General features: G+C 44.9%; 1 protein-coding gene across 6 annotated transcripts in view; it reads left to right on the top strand.

Annotated features, from left to right (window-relative positions):
- ABCC5 (ATP binding cassette subfamily C member 5) overlaps positions 1 to 13,117 on the top strand; it is a 94,468-nt gene that overhangs the window by 78,780 nt on the left and 2,571 nt on the right. For all 6 annotated transcript variants that reach the window (XM_077117720.1, XM_077117717.1, XM_077117714.1 and 3 more), the window contains 4 exons: positions 505 to 664; positions 9,387 to 9,465; positions 10,624 to 10,737; positions 11,435 to 11,599. In XM_077117720.1, the coding sequence (XP_076973835.1) occupies positions 505 to 664; positions 9,387 to 9,465; positions 10,624 to 10,737; positions 11,435 to 11,599 (518 nt within the window). The remainder of the gene's footprint in view (positions 1 to 504; positions 665 to 9,386; positions 9,466 to 10,623; positions 10,738 to 11,434; positions 11,600 to 13,117) is intronic.

Raw genomic sequence — 13,117 nt, 5'->3', positions numbered from 1 at the left:
CTTCTACCAGGCTTCTGTCTCATGGTAGAGTTGCTGGCAGTCCCTCATTTACTCAAACCAGAAACTTAAGAACTGGTTTTCATTCCCCCTCGTCCTCCACTTTTCCGCACTCCTGAAACCTCTTCCATTCTCCAGCTGCTGCCCTGGCGATGAAAGACCTTTTCTTAGTTTCTCTCTCGGCCATAGTAAGGGGATGGAAGCGAATCCCTACAGTGAGACCCTTTTCTCCTGATTCTGTCTGAGAAGATTTAATCCTTTGTAAACTGTTCCTGAAGCTAAGCAGCCCCTCGCACTCCTTCTTGGGCTGAAGCTATGTAATTCAAATACCTGTGCTTGGTAACTCAGGAAAGTTAGTCACTTTTTTCTGTCTCTGGCCATCCTTTTATATATTACCTCAACTAGCTGAAATAGAAAAACGGAATGTTTTCCACTGAGAGTGAGCCAGTGTTGTCGTCACAGAATTTGCTAATTGAGCTCCTTTTCTGCGGTCTTCTGCCTCATCAGGGAAGTCCTCCCTGGGGATGGCCCTCTTCAGGCTGGTGGAGTTATCTGGAGGCTGCATCAGAATCGACGGCGTGAGGATCAGCGACATTGGCCTTGCCGACCTCCGCAGCAAGCTCTCCATCATCCCTCAGGAGCCAGTGCTGTTCAGCGGCACGGTCAGGTGAGGCCAGGGTACATGGCACAAGGCCTGCCTGGAGGCCAGTGGGCAAGCCGAACCGTTGTCTAGGGCTCCACTGCGCACTGAGACTAGTGACCCATGGTCCAGCTTTAGATATCGTGCCATGGACAGACTGCTTTGTCAGTGAAGCGGTTAGGGAGACCCAGCTGCATGGTATAAGGCAGTCAAAGGGATGGTCCAGATCTCTGCTCTGAGACTTTGGACAATTATTTATCCGCTTTATGCCTGTTTATCTATAAAATGGGGATGCTATTAATACCTGTTGTTGTAAAGATTGAGTAAATTAATACAAATTATAGTAGCACAGAACCTGGCCAACCAGTAAAGCATTCAGTAAACGCAGCTGCTGTCATCATCTTCGTCCCCTGTCTTCTCCCCACCCCACACTGTCTCTCTTAGGTATCCCAAAGCTGTCAGTTCTAATGATGCCTTTCAGATATTAGTACTACTGACATTTTTTCATTCCCCAGTATCCTCTCCTATCTGGAATGAGGCCTTTTTCTGAAATCTTTGTCAGCGGACCAAAGACAAAATTGCTGTCCACCAAGGAGACCAGCAAACCAACTGTTGAAATATATAGTAATGTACATTTATTAGGAAATATACTTAATCCTGTTCTTTTCCTTAACGTTATCCTACCTTTAACCTTAAGCACCTGCCTTCTAAAAACAAGTTTCCATAATTTTTGTCCATTCGGGTGGCCTCCCTTTGGAGATAAAAACAGCTTTACAATGTAGTTAACTTAGATTGAATTTCTTTTTTTAATCATTCTAAAAGTAGTTTTGCCATTTCCTCTTTATTTTTTGATGATTCAAAAAAATTAATACCAACTTAATTTCAAATAACCATGGGATTTGTTGAGACCTGTCTTTAAAACTGGGTCCTCCTTTTCTTTTAGGAAATGACATTTGAACCTGTTAACTCAGAAAGTTTGGTAACAATTCTTACCTGCATTCACAGAGGCTCGGTACTCCTGGGTAGGCTTGTTTTGGCATTTCTCTAAAATTCGAAAGAGTTTGGGCAAAATAAAGTGTATCTGTTGATGATATATATATCATACATATCATTATATATCATCATAAATCGTAAATTATAAATCATTCCCTTGGGCATGTGATAATAAGGCCAAGCAGGTGACACTGGAAAATAACTAGAATTTATTGAAGACTCAAAGTCTAAACTTTAGGAATTAGGAGGTGTTGCCAAATCTGCTCTTCCTTCCCACAAGGCTGAGTATTTTAGTTGCTATGGGAATGTCTATGAGAATGAACCTGGCCTTGGTCATTTTTGGCTCAGGATAAAAGTGCCATTTACTTTTTGATTTTTAAATAATTATTTGGAAGAGAATAAAAGAATAAAGCATGTTAAACTTTAGATTTCTCTTGGAAATGCTGTCACCAAGAAGCTTCAGGGTTGTTTTTGTTGTTTTGTTTTTTGCTTTTCAAACTTTATTCATATGTAATAACAGAGCAACTTTACATTGAAGTAGAACAATCTCTAAGGACAATAAAATCTGTACTGATTTGCTTCAGTTCAGAACGGCTACTCAGGTATGGAGTTCTTTGGCATAGATTCAGGTTCTTGTCTTGTCCCTCATCACGTATGGCCAGTATGTAGGAAAGATTTGATGGGAAGTTGAAGAGTAACTGCGGTAGGTCCAATGAGGAATTTTGGGCGACATTCAGAAAAGGAAAGTCACTTCTCCTCTCATGATCGAGGAACACATCTATCCGACCATGAGGTTTCTGTATATACTGACAAAGCATGGGGCGGTGGTGAAGAGACTAACCATTATGCCCTTTTACAAGTAAAAGAAAAAAATATGTCTTCAGATTCAACTAGTGTGCCATTCTTCCTTATCCAGAAATCATTTCAGACTCCAAGAGCCCAATTCTAAGAAGAAGCTTCAGTTTTAATTTTAAACTTTTACAGAGCTTCATTTTGGTTTGAGATTCAGGGCATCTAGAGTTCGTGGTTGAGGACTGACCCATTGGCATGTGCAGATGGTGGATGTAGAGCATCATGGAGGTGTAGCTCTGGTGGAAACTGAGACCATTTGCTTTTAGATCCAGAAGTTTTTGCTACTTTGTGGACAAGCTCAATTGATGTGCTGCAGTCCTCAGGCTTTAGTCATTGATCTCAGAGTACTCTTTTGCAGTCAGCTTTGTAAGCTTAGGAAATCATGCAAGTTTAATTTTCTGCCAGTTATAATTTTGGCTTTTTCAGCCAGTGGTAGACACAAGGAAAAACTAAATCCCAGACCTTCTTTTTCTCTTCCCTTTCCCCCTTTCTTAAAGATCTTAAAGAACATTCAGCTTTTGGTGTTCTTATGCTTTTCTTAAAAGAGTAGAAAGCCTGTAATGAAAGCCTCAGTACCTGGCACAGAGTAAGCTCTCAATAAGGTTAGTAGCTATTTAATTATGATTGGTGATGCTGTTCATTTTTAGAGAGCAGTACTGGCACAGAATTATTTTTCAACAAACGTTAGTACCGTCTAGTGCGCGCATGTAGTCAGCCCAGACTTAAGAGTACTTTCTGACATGGAGACTAGAAGCTTTTGGGGGCTTGGGGGCTCCCAAGTCCCGCAAGAACCAGAAAAGAAAAGGGGAAGGGGTCCTGACACATGAGAATTCTTCAGAGGGACAACTTACACAGTTAGAAAGTCTCTGTGTAAGCCTGAGGCAAGGGCAGGAGAGAGCAGCTTTTTACTTTGCAGCCCCCCATAAACTGAATTTGGAAACTGTCTCTCCGTAGCTAGTATTGTGGGGTGGGTACGTCTTTTTGAGATACCAACAAGCAATTACAATTTAAAAGGAACTCGGAATGCAAAATAAAAGCAAAAATAAACAAAGTTTAAAGATATTATAAGATAGGAATTTCTGAATTGTTCTGCATATAAATATAATATAAATTAGAGACCATATACAATTTGGGGCCACCTCCTCCATCCTTAGAGTGGCCGAATCTCAGTCTGTTCCAGGACTTGCATCTGGCTCTTTCTTATACATCTGTCCACGCTTGAGGCAAATCCTTTCCCTCTGCCTTTACTTTAGCCCGAGCATTTAGCCCCAAGAAGAGAGGCTGTTCTTCATCCAGACCTTAAACACTTTCTCTGACCTGCCGTCTTTCAGGCCAGGCCCTGGTGCTGCTTTCGTTCCTCTCTCCCAGATGGAGACCAGCCCTGACCAGCCTTACCTTGGCCCTGACCAGCCCTTGCTGAATCTTTCTGTCCTCGTGGGTTGTCTGAAGTCAGGCTTGGCTGTGGTAAACCTCCTCAGTCATCCTCCCGTGTCACTGACTTGACCCCAAGTCTCAGTCTCCTCTGATGATGAGTACCTTCTCATCACCTCAGGCATTTCTGCTTGGCTTCTATCCTCTACCAAGAAGGAGTATTCTCATTTCTTCCTGTTCAGATGCCCTCCTTTTTATCTGCCCATTAAATTGTCTTACTTTTATTTGTGGAGTGTCCCTAGTTCTCAACTCCCAATCACAGCAAAAATGACTGAGTCCACAGTTGGCCATTTCTGTATTTGGTTTCTCCTGGACCCAGAACACCTTCAGACAAAAGCATCTAGCAGTCTAGATGAAACAGAAGGTGCTCCAAAATTGCTGGCAGGTTCAGAGACTTTCTAACTGTGTAAGTTGTCCCTCTGCAAAATTCTCATGTGTCAGGACCCCTTTCCCTTTTCTTTTTTGATAGTCCTGGTCCTTGCGGGACTTGGGAGCCCCCAAGCCCCCAAAAGCTTCTAGTCTCCATGTCAGAAAGTACTGCTAAGTCTGGGCTGACTACATGCGCGCACTAGACGGTACTAACGTTTGTTGAAAAATAATTCTGTGCCAGCACTGCTACTCTAAAAAGGAACAGCATCACCAATCATAATTAAATAACTACTAACCTCATTGAAGGCTTCCTCTGTGCCAGGTACATGTCTTTTACACGTACTAATTCATTGACTGCCAAACATGCCACGAAGTGAAGGCACTGTTACTAAGCCCACTTTATAGATGAAGTAACCGAAGTCCAAACAGTTAAAGTGATTTGCTGTAGGAGACCCAGGAGAAAGTGGCAGAGCCAGAATTTGAACCTTGGCAGGCTGCCTGCAGAGACTGGGGCACTCGCTGTACTGTCTCCTGACCCAGTGTCAGAGCACCATGCCCACTGTGACCTCAACAGAGTCAGTCTCAAAAAACCTAAGTTTGGCCTGACTCCTCAGGGGTCTTGACCTTTAGTTACCTCTCTTCTTCCAGCATGTTCAGACCCTTCTCATCTGCCTTCAGATTTGCATAGGCTTTTCCAATGTTGAAAAAAAATTCTCATGACCTCTGCTGCTTTTTATTTACTCTGCTTTTCTCCTCTTTTTTTTTTCCACCTAATTTTACTCTTAAAAACTAAAGGCCAGGGTGGTGCGATGGTGGCTGAATGGTAGAATTCTCACCTGCCATGCCCGAGACCCGTTCGATTCCCAGTGCCTGCCCATGTAAAAAAACAAACTAAAGGCCAGAATCAGTCCATATTTCTTTTTTTTTAATTTATTTTTTTCTTTTTCTTTTTTTACATGGGCAGGCACCAGGAATCGAACCCAGGTCCTCTGGCATGGCAGGCAAGCATTCTTGCCTGCTGAGCCACCATGGCCCAGTCCATATTTCTTAATAACTGTTTTGAGCCTTTTATTCTTTTCCTAATAGGAGATGGTCTGTGAGTCCCTCAGTCTCCTCCTGTGGGGACCTGAGCTGCCAAGGAGGCACCACCACCGTGGCTCAGTCGTAGTGTGCTTCTGAAGTCATACAACTCCAGGAACCAAGGATGGATAGCAATGTCACATCATACTCTAGGAGATGGTTGTGGCCTCACTGAATGGTAGCCAATAGGCTAGCATAGAATATTGCTTTTAAAAAAGCAAACATGAAATGTACTTTGGGCAGCATTTAGGACCTCAGGAATTCTGATTGAGAAAATAGCTGCGTTTGCATGCAGGGTTTCAGTGGTTGGCTGAATCCTTTTGATGTAGTGAATGTGGAGCTTTCAGTTCTATCTGTGGGTCACACCAGGGGCCATCTGGCTTCTCTAATGGAGTTCCCTGCTGAGATCAGTCTGGTCTGCCTTAATTGTATGTATACCACTGACTGGTGGGATATAAATATTCTTTAGATTTTGAACCCATGGCTCAGTCTCCTGAGGTCTCTTTAGCTGGTGCAGTGGGCCTGCAGGTCCTGTCGATATGTCCACTGAATCTTCACCCACAGAAACTTGGATGGGGCAGGCTACTCAGGGGCAGGCGACTGCATGCCGTGTACTTGTTGTTTGTCTGGTAAGTGGTATCTGGTGAGCATACTGGGCATTACCATACAGTGTTAAAGAACGTATCCTAGTCTAAGTCTGGGGGAGCTCTCCACATTCCTGTCCTGGGAACAACATTATGGACTCGTTCAGCCTTAAGCATACATTTTTTGGGGTCTTATTCTGTACAAAGGAATCAACTCAGAAGTGGGAGGCATTTGAACAAGCAGTAAAATCCATTAAACATTCCTGCTGACGGTGGGTAGAGAAAGGGCAGATTTAAGCAATTTAGTGATAGGCTAAAGCACATACCCAGAGAGTATAGTGTCAGGCTGCAGATAACCAGTTGTCAAGTTCTGGTGCTGGGGATTCCAGCCTTACGTAACATAGATTTTCCATAGGCAACTAGAGTACAGAATCAGGGACTTGGCAGTATTTAGAGACTCCAGAAGGCAAACGTTACAACCAGGGAGTTCAGGGGTTTGGGGAGGCAGGACGCCAAACCTTGTGAGAGCCCGAACAGGCTGTCAGCATGGAAACTTAAGTACGTGGAAGCATAACAGGAAAAAATAACCAGAACTAGATTCTAAGGTAGAGACTCAAGCTCAAGAAGAGGGTCTGGTGGCTCTGAATAGAGCACGGTGAAGATCCAGGGTATCCTGCTACTAAATCCCCCCACGTGCTGACCTGAACTTCCAGGTCAGAGTTGATTGTGCCTAATGGGAAAGGCAGTCTCCAGCGTGGAGCCCTTTGGCTCAACTATGTAGAGACTAGCAGGAGACCAGCAAAGCAAGGCACGACTACTGTTTGGAACCAATCGTGATTTCCTGTGTGTGGGTGGCAGTGCTGGTGAGTTCCCCTTCTTTCTTGGTTTGATAAGGATTTCCAAAAAAACCTTGTAAAGACCTCTGAGGAAATCATTAAAACAATTGAAAAAAAATAAAACCATAATCATAATGTGAAGTTAGTAAGTAAATAATATGTATTTATATTTATTAAGAGCTCTAAGAGTCGGGGTTCAAAAGTGAGACCCCTCTTGTGACCCCAAGGGCAGGAATATGTTATATGCGGAGGGCCATATTAGGTTACACTTAGGGGAAAGAGGATATTTTATTGTGAAAACCACACTACCCCTTTAAATGTCCTGAGCATTTTCTGGCTAACCTTGCCTCATGAGAATTCCTTTGTTAAACCAAAAAAAGTGTGACTGAACTCAGACATGGAACAGAGAAACACATTTTAATCTGTCCCAAGAAGTTTCTCCTAAAAGCACAGCTAGAAAGGAGAACAACAAACAGTCATCCCATCAACTCCAGTGCATTGTGCAGACAGTCTAGAGAGGCAGAGGGACAGTGAAGGTCTGGAAATTGCAGTGTCTCTTGGTTTTGTGCTTTTGATTCGAAGTGGGTGTTCGTCTTTTTAGACTGAGCCCATGGTCTGCCATTTAATAACATTAAATTATTGACAAATCTGACCATCACCTTCTTTATTTAAGAGGGCCCTTCCCTAGATGTATTGTCCATAGAGAGCAGCTTCCCCATCCAGGCCTTTCAAACAGAGCTATTTCTGATCCTGGCATTAGGCTTCCTGTGACTATTGTGTCCACTAGGAAAATGCATTGAAGACATGATACAGAAAACCACCAAGTATTGGGACCAGGCGTTGAACCTGCCCACGTGTGCCCTCTCGTTAACAGCTGCTGAGTGTCTTCAGTGTTCCAGGCACTGCACATATTCTCTTTCTAATGTTTACCGAGTAGTGTCTGTGCACTCCCATTTTAGAAATGAGAAGACTGAGTGGTTTGTCGAGTTCTATCCAGTGGGTCGCGAGCAGAGCAGGAATCAGAGCCTAGTCTCCCCAAATCCCAGGGTGACTCTCCTTGCCCTACACTGCTCTTTACCTCTGCTATTTCACAAAATATCTGAGTGGTGGCATACTAATGTCTGTGATCAGGAAATCAGATATGGATGTGAGGAATAAGTTCTTTTATTCATTTGAAAATACTAGGCCATGTGCTAGTATGTGGATACGACAGTGAGTAAAATCCAGACAAGGAATCTGGTCCAGTGAGAAAGAGAGACAAATGAACGGGTCATTGAATGCAGTAACAAGGGGGAGCATAGAGACATCTAACCTCAGCTGACAGGCTCAAGAATCACTTCCTGAGGAGAACAGGTAAATTGAGACCTGAAGGACAAGAAGGAATTATAGGCAAGGAATAGCAGTAATAAGAATAGCTCTCACATACACAGTGCGAGCCCTCTACCTGGACTGCTTTTTTATATGTGTGAACCTTCAGTTAGTCCTCACAGCAACCCTTGAGGTAGGCTCTCCTTTATCCCTGTTCTATACATAAGGAGCCAGAAGCCTAAAGAAGTTAGGTTAATATGACGGCATCTGTACAGGCAGTCTGGCCGCACAGCCCTTGCATTTTACCAGCCACTCAAGCACAAGCGTGCCTGTTCCAGGCACGGGCAAAGCACCTGTGCAGAGGGCAAGAAGCCCCAGAGAGTGCAGCTGGCTAGAATCTCCTAGGTGACTCCAGAGGCCACCCGAATGGCGTGAGCAAAGGCAGGGTGCTCTGCTCTCCCTCCCCTCAGGTTGAGCCCTGGGAGAATGACCTGCTTGCGCTTGTCATGCCCGTAACTAATTCCAGACATGGGGACAAGTGTGGCGCACTGCTGGCCAGGCTGTCCTGAGTGCCGCCCCTCTCTCACAGCTCCTGATATCGTCCTCTTACAGAGACTGCATGAACCCCTTTCACCATTTTCAGACTCCCACTTTTCACAAATGACCTCAACAGCAGTTGGAAGTCCAAATTTATGTTTCTCTTAAAGATTTTCCTGTCTCATATACCAAGCCAATTTTGTGAGCAAAGATTACACTTCATGCCTTTTAGATAACTGGATGCTAAAATGACAGGACTGTCCCCCCTGTGCATCAAGAAGAAAAAGCGTGGTTTTGTAGGTTTGTACACAGAGAGCTGTATTGTAAGATGTAAACCCATAGGAAATACCCATGTCCCATCTGGAATGGGATATATACCAGTGTGCCCCCAGTGTTTGTTTCTAGGGGTGTGAGTATATAGGTGATGAAACATGTTTTTCATTTCATGTTAACTTTTCTATAACTAACTTGTATTATTTATAGAATAAAAATGGTAACAAAAGTTGAAATAAACAAGGGTTTATAAAGAAGACAGGGAAGCCCAATCTCTGTTCTCAAAGGACTTCTCTGGACGGGCAGGCATCCTCTCTCCATCTCAGCCTCTGTCTAGGTTACTTGGGGAGTGAACCATCTGTGGCCTTCGGGTTTGAGTCCCCTTTTACCAGCGCATGTTTAAACTTTTACCACAGACAGTGTCACACTGTGTTCACTTGAATGTGGGGCCATTGACAAATTCCTACTCTGCTTTCCTTTCCATAGATCAAATTTGGATCCCTTCAACCAGTACACAGAAGACCAGATTTGGGATGCCCTGGAAAGGACCCACATGAAAGAATGTGTAAGTAAAGAATTAAGACCGCAGAGAGCTTTACTCGAATTTCAGGGCTGGAAATGCAGGGATGCCTTCACGCCCAGCTGGCTGTAGCTGCCTCTGTCCAGCCACAGCCTTTCCCTCGCCTCCAGGATGTCTTGGATGAGCACAGTAAAAGCAGGACCTCCCAGGCATCTCAGATGCCATCCAAGTGTGTGTCTCCTAATCTCCCCCCACCATTGCCCACCTTCATGTTGCCCATTTGACATCTGCTCATTGAGAAGATATTAAATGACAAGTACTCTGAACTCAGTCATCCTTTTCAATTAATCTGTATTTTATTAATCTTAACAGTATACTTCTAAAACATCCATAATATGCAAAACATATAATTCATTGAATGTGCAGAAAAGGGACGGCCTGCATATGGATGCACAGTCCTGTTGGGAGAGCTCAGCAGGCCGCCCCATGGGTCACAGCCTACGATGACACCACTGGCCTGGGCTTGGGGTCTTAAGTGCCCCTGGGTGCAGGCTCAGGATCCTCTGCCCTAATTCAACCACAACAGTTCTGCTTTTACTTCTTTGTTTGTCTTGGGCTTCCACATATGATTTCATTTGAAAAGCAGGTTCAACACCTTACCAAACCACCCAGCAGCTTTCGGCTACAGCTTTGTCCTTGAGAAGGGAAGTCATTTTGCTGACCCTATCTCCAAGTGCAGTCTCCTTGGAAACTGACAGCTCAGGGAAATGAAAAACAAAAACCCCCTTTATGCCTAAGCCCCTGTCGAGGTAAACTTAGAAACATCTCTGGGTGTGCTCTCAAAGTATCCCCCTGGGCTCGAGTCCTGAAGACCCTGGGACCTTCACCTCACTCCCCGTGTCCCTGCTGCCCCCATGTCCCCACCGCCGTTACCTGACAGGATTTTTGAACATGAAAATACTGGAATTTCAGGGACAGACTGAAGGCAACAGCTATCAGGAAAATATAGTGGAAACACAGACTGGCCTAGAAAAACATGGGTCCTGGCCCACGTATCGTCACAAGTGTACCTTCTTTCCAGAAGGGCCGGCTCTTAGCTAATAAATCTTCCCCTTGGTTCAGAGCAAAACAGATTTGTTTCCCCTGGATTTTTGACAAAATGCAGTCTTTTACCCTTCCGGTCTCTACTTCCCTTCTTCCTAGATTGTTCAGCTACCTCTGAAACTTGAATCTGAAGTGATGGAGAACGGGGACAACTTCTCAGTGGGGGAGCGTCAGCTCCTGTGTGTGGCGAGGGCCTTGCTCCGTCACTGTAAGGTGAGGAGTGGGGGGCTGCGGGGATGGCAGGGACAGGGAGGGCGGTGAGGACATGGGGAGCTGTGGGGGGCAGTGGGGACACGGGAGGCTGTGGGGAGGGGTGAGGACGTGGGGGGCAGTGGGGACATGGGCTGTAGGGGGGGTGGGGGGACACGGGGGGCTGTGGGGGTTGGGTGGGGACATGGGGGCTGTGGGGTCGGCGTGGACACGGGGGGCTGTGGGGGTGGGGTGGGGACATAGGGGCTGTGGGGTCGGCGTGGACATGGGGGCTATGAGGAGCGGTGGGGACATGGGGGCAGCAGGGACACGGGGAGTGAGGTGAAGGTCCCAGCGTCTTCAGGCCCCGAGCCCAGCGGGACACTTTGAGAGCACACCCAGAGATGTTTCTAAGTTTACCTCGACAGGGGCTTAGGCATAAAGGGGGTTTTTGTTTTTCATTTCCCTGAGCTGTCAGTTTCCAAGGACTTCTTTGGTTTCTGGCCATGGTACAGCTGAAGCACTGAAAACCGTAAACAAGACACATATGAGTTTAAAGTTATAACAGTTCTAAGCAAAATGGTATTTTTGCCTATGTGTACCAACTGAAAAAAAATGGTATTTGTTGTAAGTAATAAAATACATCTTAGTTGAACCTAGATTAACTTAGTACACTTAAGGAATTTGTTGATTCCCTCTTTCTCCTCTGCTTCCCTTGCAGATACTGATTTTAGATGAAGCCACAGCTGCCATGGACACAGAGACAGACTTACTGATTCAGGAGACCATCCGAGAAGCATTTGCAGACTGCACCATGCTGACCATTGCCCACCGCCTGCACACCGTGCTTGGCTCCGATAGGATTATGGTGCTGGCCCAAGGACAGGTAACTCAGCCCTTAGTGGCCTTGGCTCAGCGGGTAGCCTAAGTGTGGGAAGGAAAACTGGCCCCCAGCAGGGATGGGTTGATTGCTATCCAGCACCATTTCTGAACTTTCTGATAAGCCACCACAAGAATTCTATTCTGGATGGCCCTCAATCGACACATTGAATCAGAGGTACTTTTATTGGGTTCTCATTTGCTTTGCTGCTTGTTCTTTTGTTGCTTATAACTTTGAGGTCAGAAAGTGTGTGTACTTAGTGACTCACCCATACGCAAGAATCTCCCAGGGCAGCCCTGAGACCAGACACCTAGTGTTTGCTTTTTACATGTATATGTTGGTGCCCAACTTTTTATCCTGCTGTTCCAGACTTTCCCCCAATCTGCCTCTAGCCCAGCTCTCTTAATTTCCCATGTCACCCCTCCAGGTGCTGTCAGCTATAGACAATCTTCTGTTGTCTATAGCTTTTCACCTGTGTCTTTACTTCTCCATCCACTTAAAATGCCCTTTCTTCTTCCTCCCTCCCCATTTCTCCCTGCTTACAACCTGCCTGTCTCTCAAGAAAGACATGGCTCAAGCACCACATTTCTATGAAATCCTCTGATTGCGCAGCCCTCCTTGACTTTATCTTACCTTTTTGGAGCAGTCTGCCTCGTCTGCTAGCAGTTTGTATACGAGCCCCATCTGCCCTGCTGGACTGTCAGCTCTCCAAGGACAGGGGTCAGGTCTCATTCATCTCCAGGTCCACAGCAGTGCTTGGCACTACAGTTCTTTGCACCTATTAGATTTTAAGTTAATTTAGGTTGACCAAGTAACTTCTTTGTGTGCCCCTGGGATGAAAGTAAATTAATGATTTGGTGGAAATAACAAGTCTTTTATGATGGCTAACTTGTTTTCTCTTACTAATAATAATGGCTGCCATAATAGCCACTATTCTTGAATGTTTATTGTGTCCTCAGCACTGTGCTGAATGCTTTCCATAAAATTTCCCAACATATCAGCATCATAGCAGCTGAGAAAGCTACAGAAATCATTCACTCTGCTTTCCAGATGAGGGGATTTAGGCTCAGGGGACTGGCCTCCCCCTATCTCTGGCTCTCAGGAAGTGGCAGAGTCAGGACTGAACTCAGTCATGTGTGGAGAAATACTGAGAAAACCATCTAATAGGGCAGATTCGGCCTGGGTTTCAGAGCTCTAAAGTTAAGTTTGAGAAAATATAGGGGTTAATGATTTTCCTCCTCATCTTGAAATTATTTTAACATGAGAGTTTTTTGTCACTATCTTAGTTAGCATTATCCTGATATTTACTGAGATTCTAGTATACACTAGATTCACAACTACTACTCAGTACATCAGCACCAAATAGAACAAATAATTATAAGATAGAAGGAACCATGAACACCTTTGGAAAGTTTTCTCTTAAAAACACAAATCCAGACCTCTGTGTTTTTCTGTGGGTGCTTCAATGTTGTTTAGGAATGGGGTGTGAAAGGTTCTTTATGAAGGACCCTAGCCTTCCCTTCC

This window comes from Tamandua tetradactyla, chromosome 10, assembly GCF_023851605.1.
Source record: "Tamandua tetradactyla isolate mTamTet1 chromosome 10, mTamTet1.pri, whole genome shotgun sequence".
In the NCBI taxonomy this organism is placed as follows: Eukaryota; Metazoa; Chordata; class Mammalia; order Pilosa; family Myrmecophagidae; genus Tamandua; species Tamandua tetradactyla.
The sequence above is the reverse complement of the archived record's forward strand: the minus strand, read 5'-3'. Positions and strand labels throughout refer to the sequence as shown.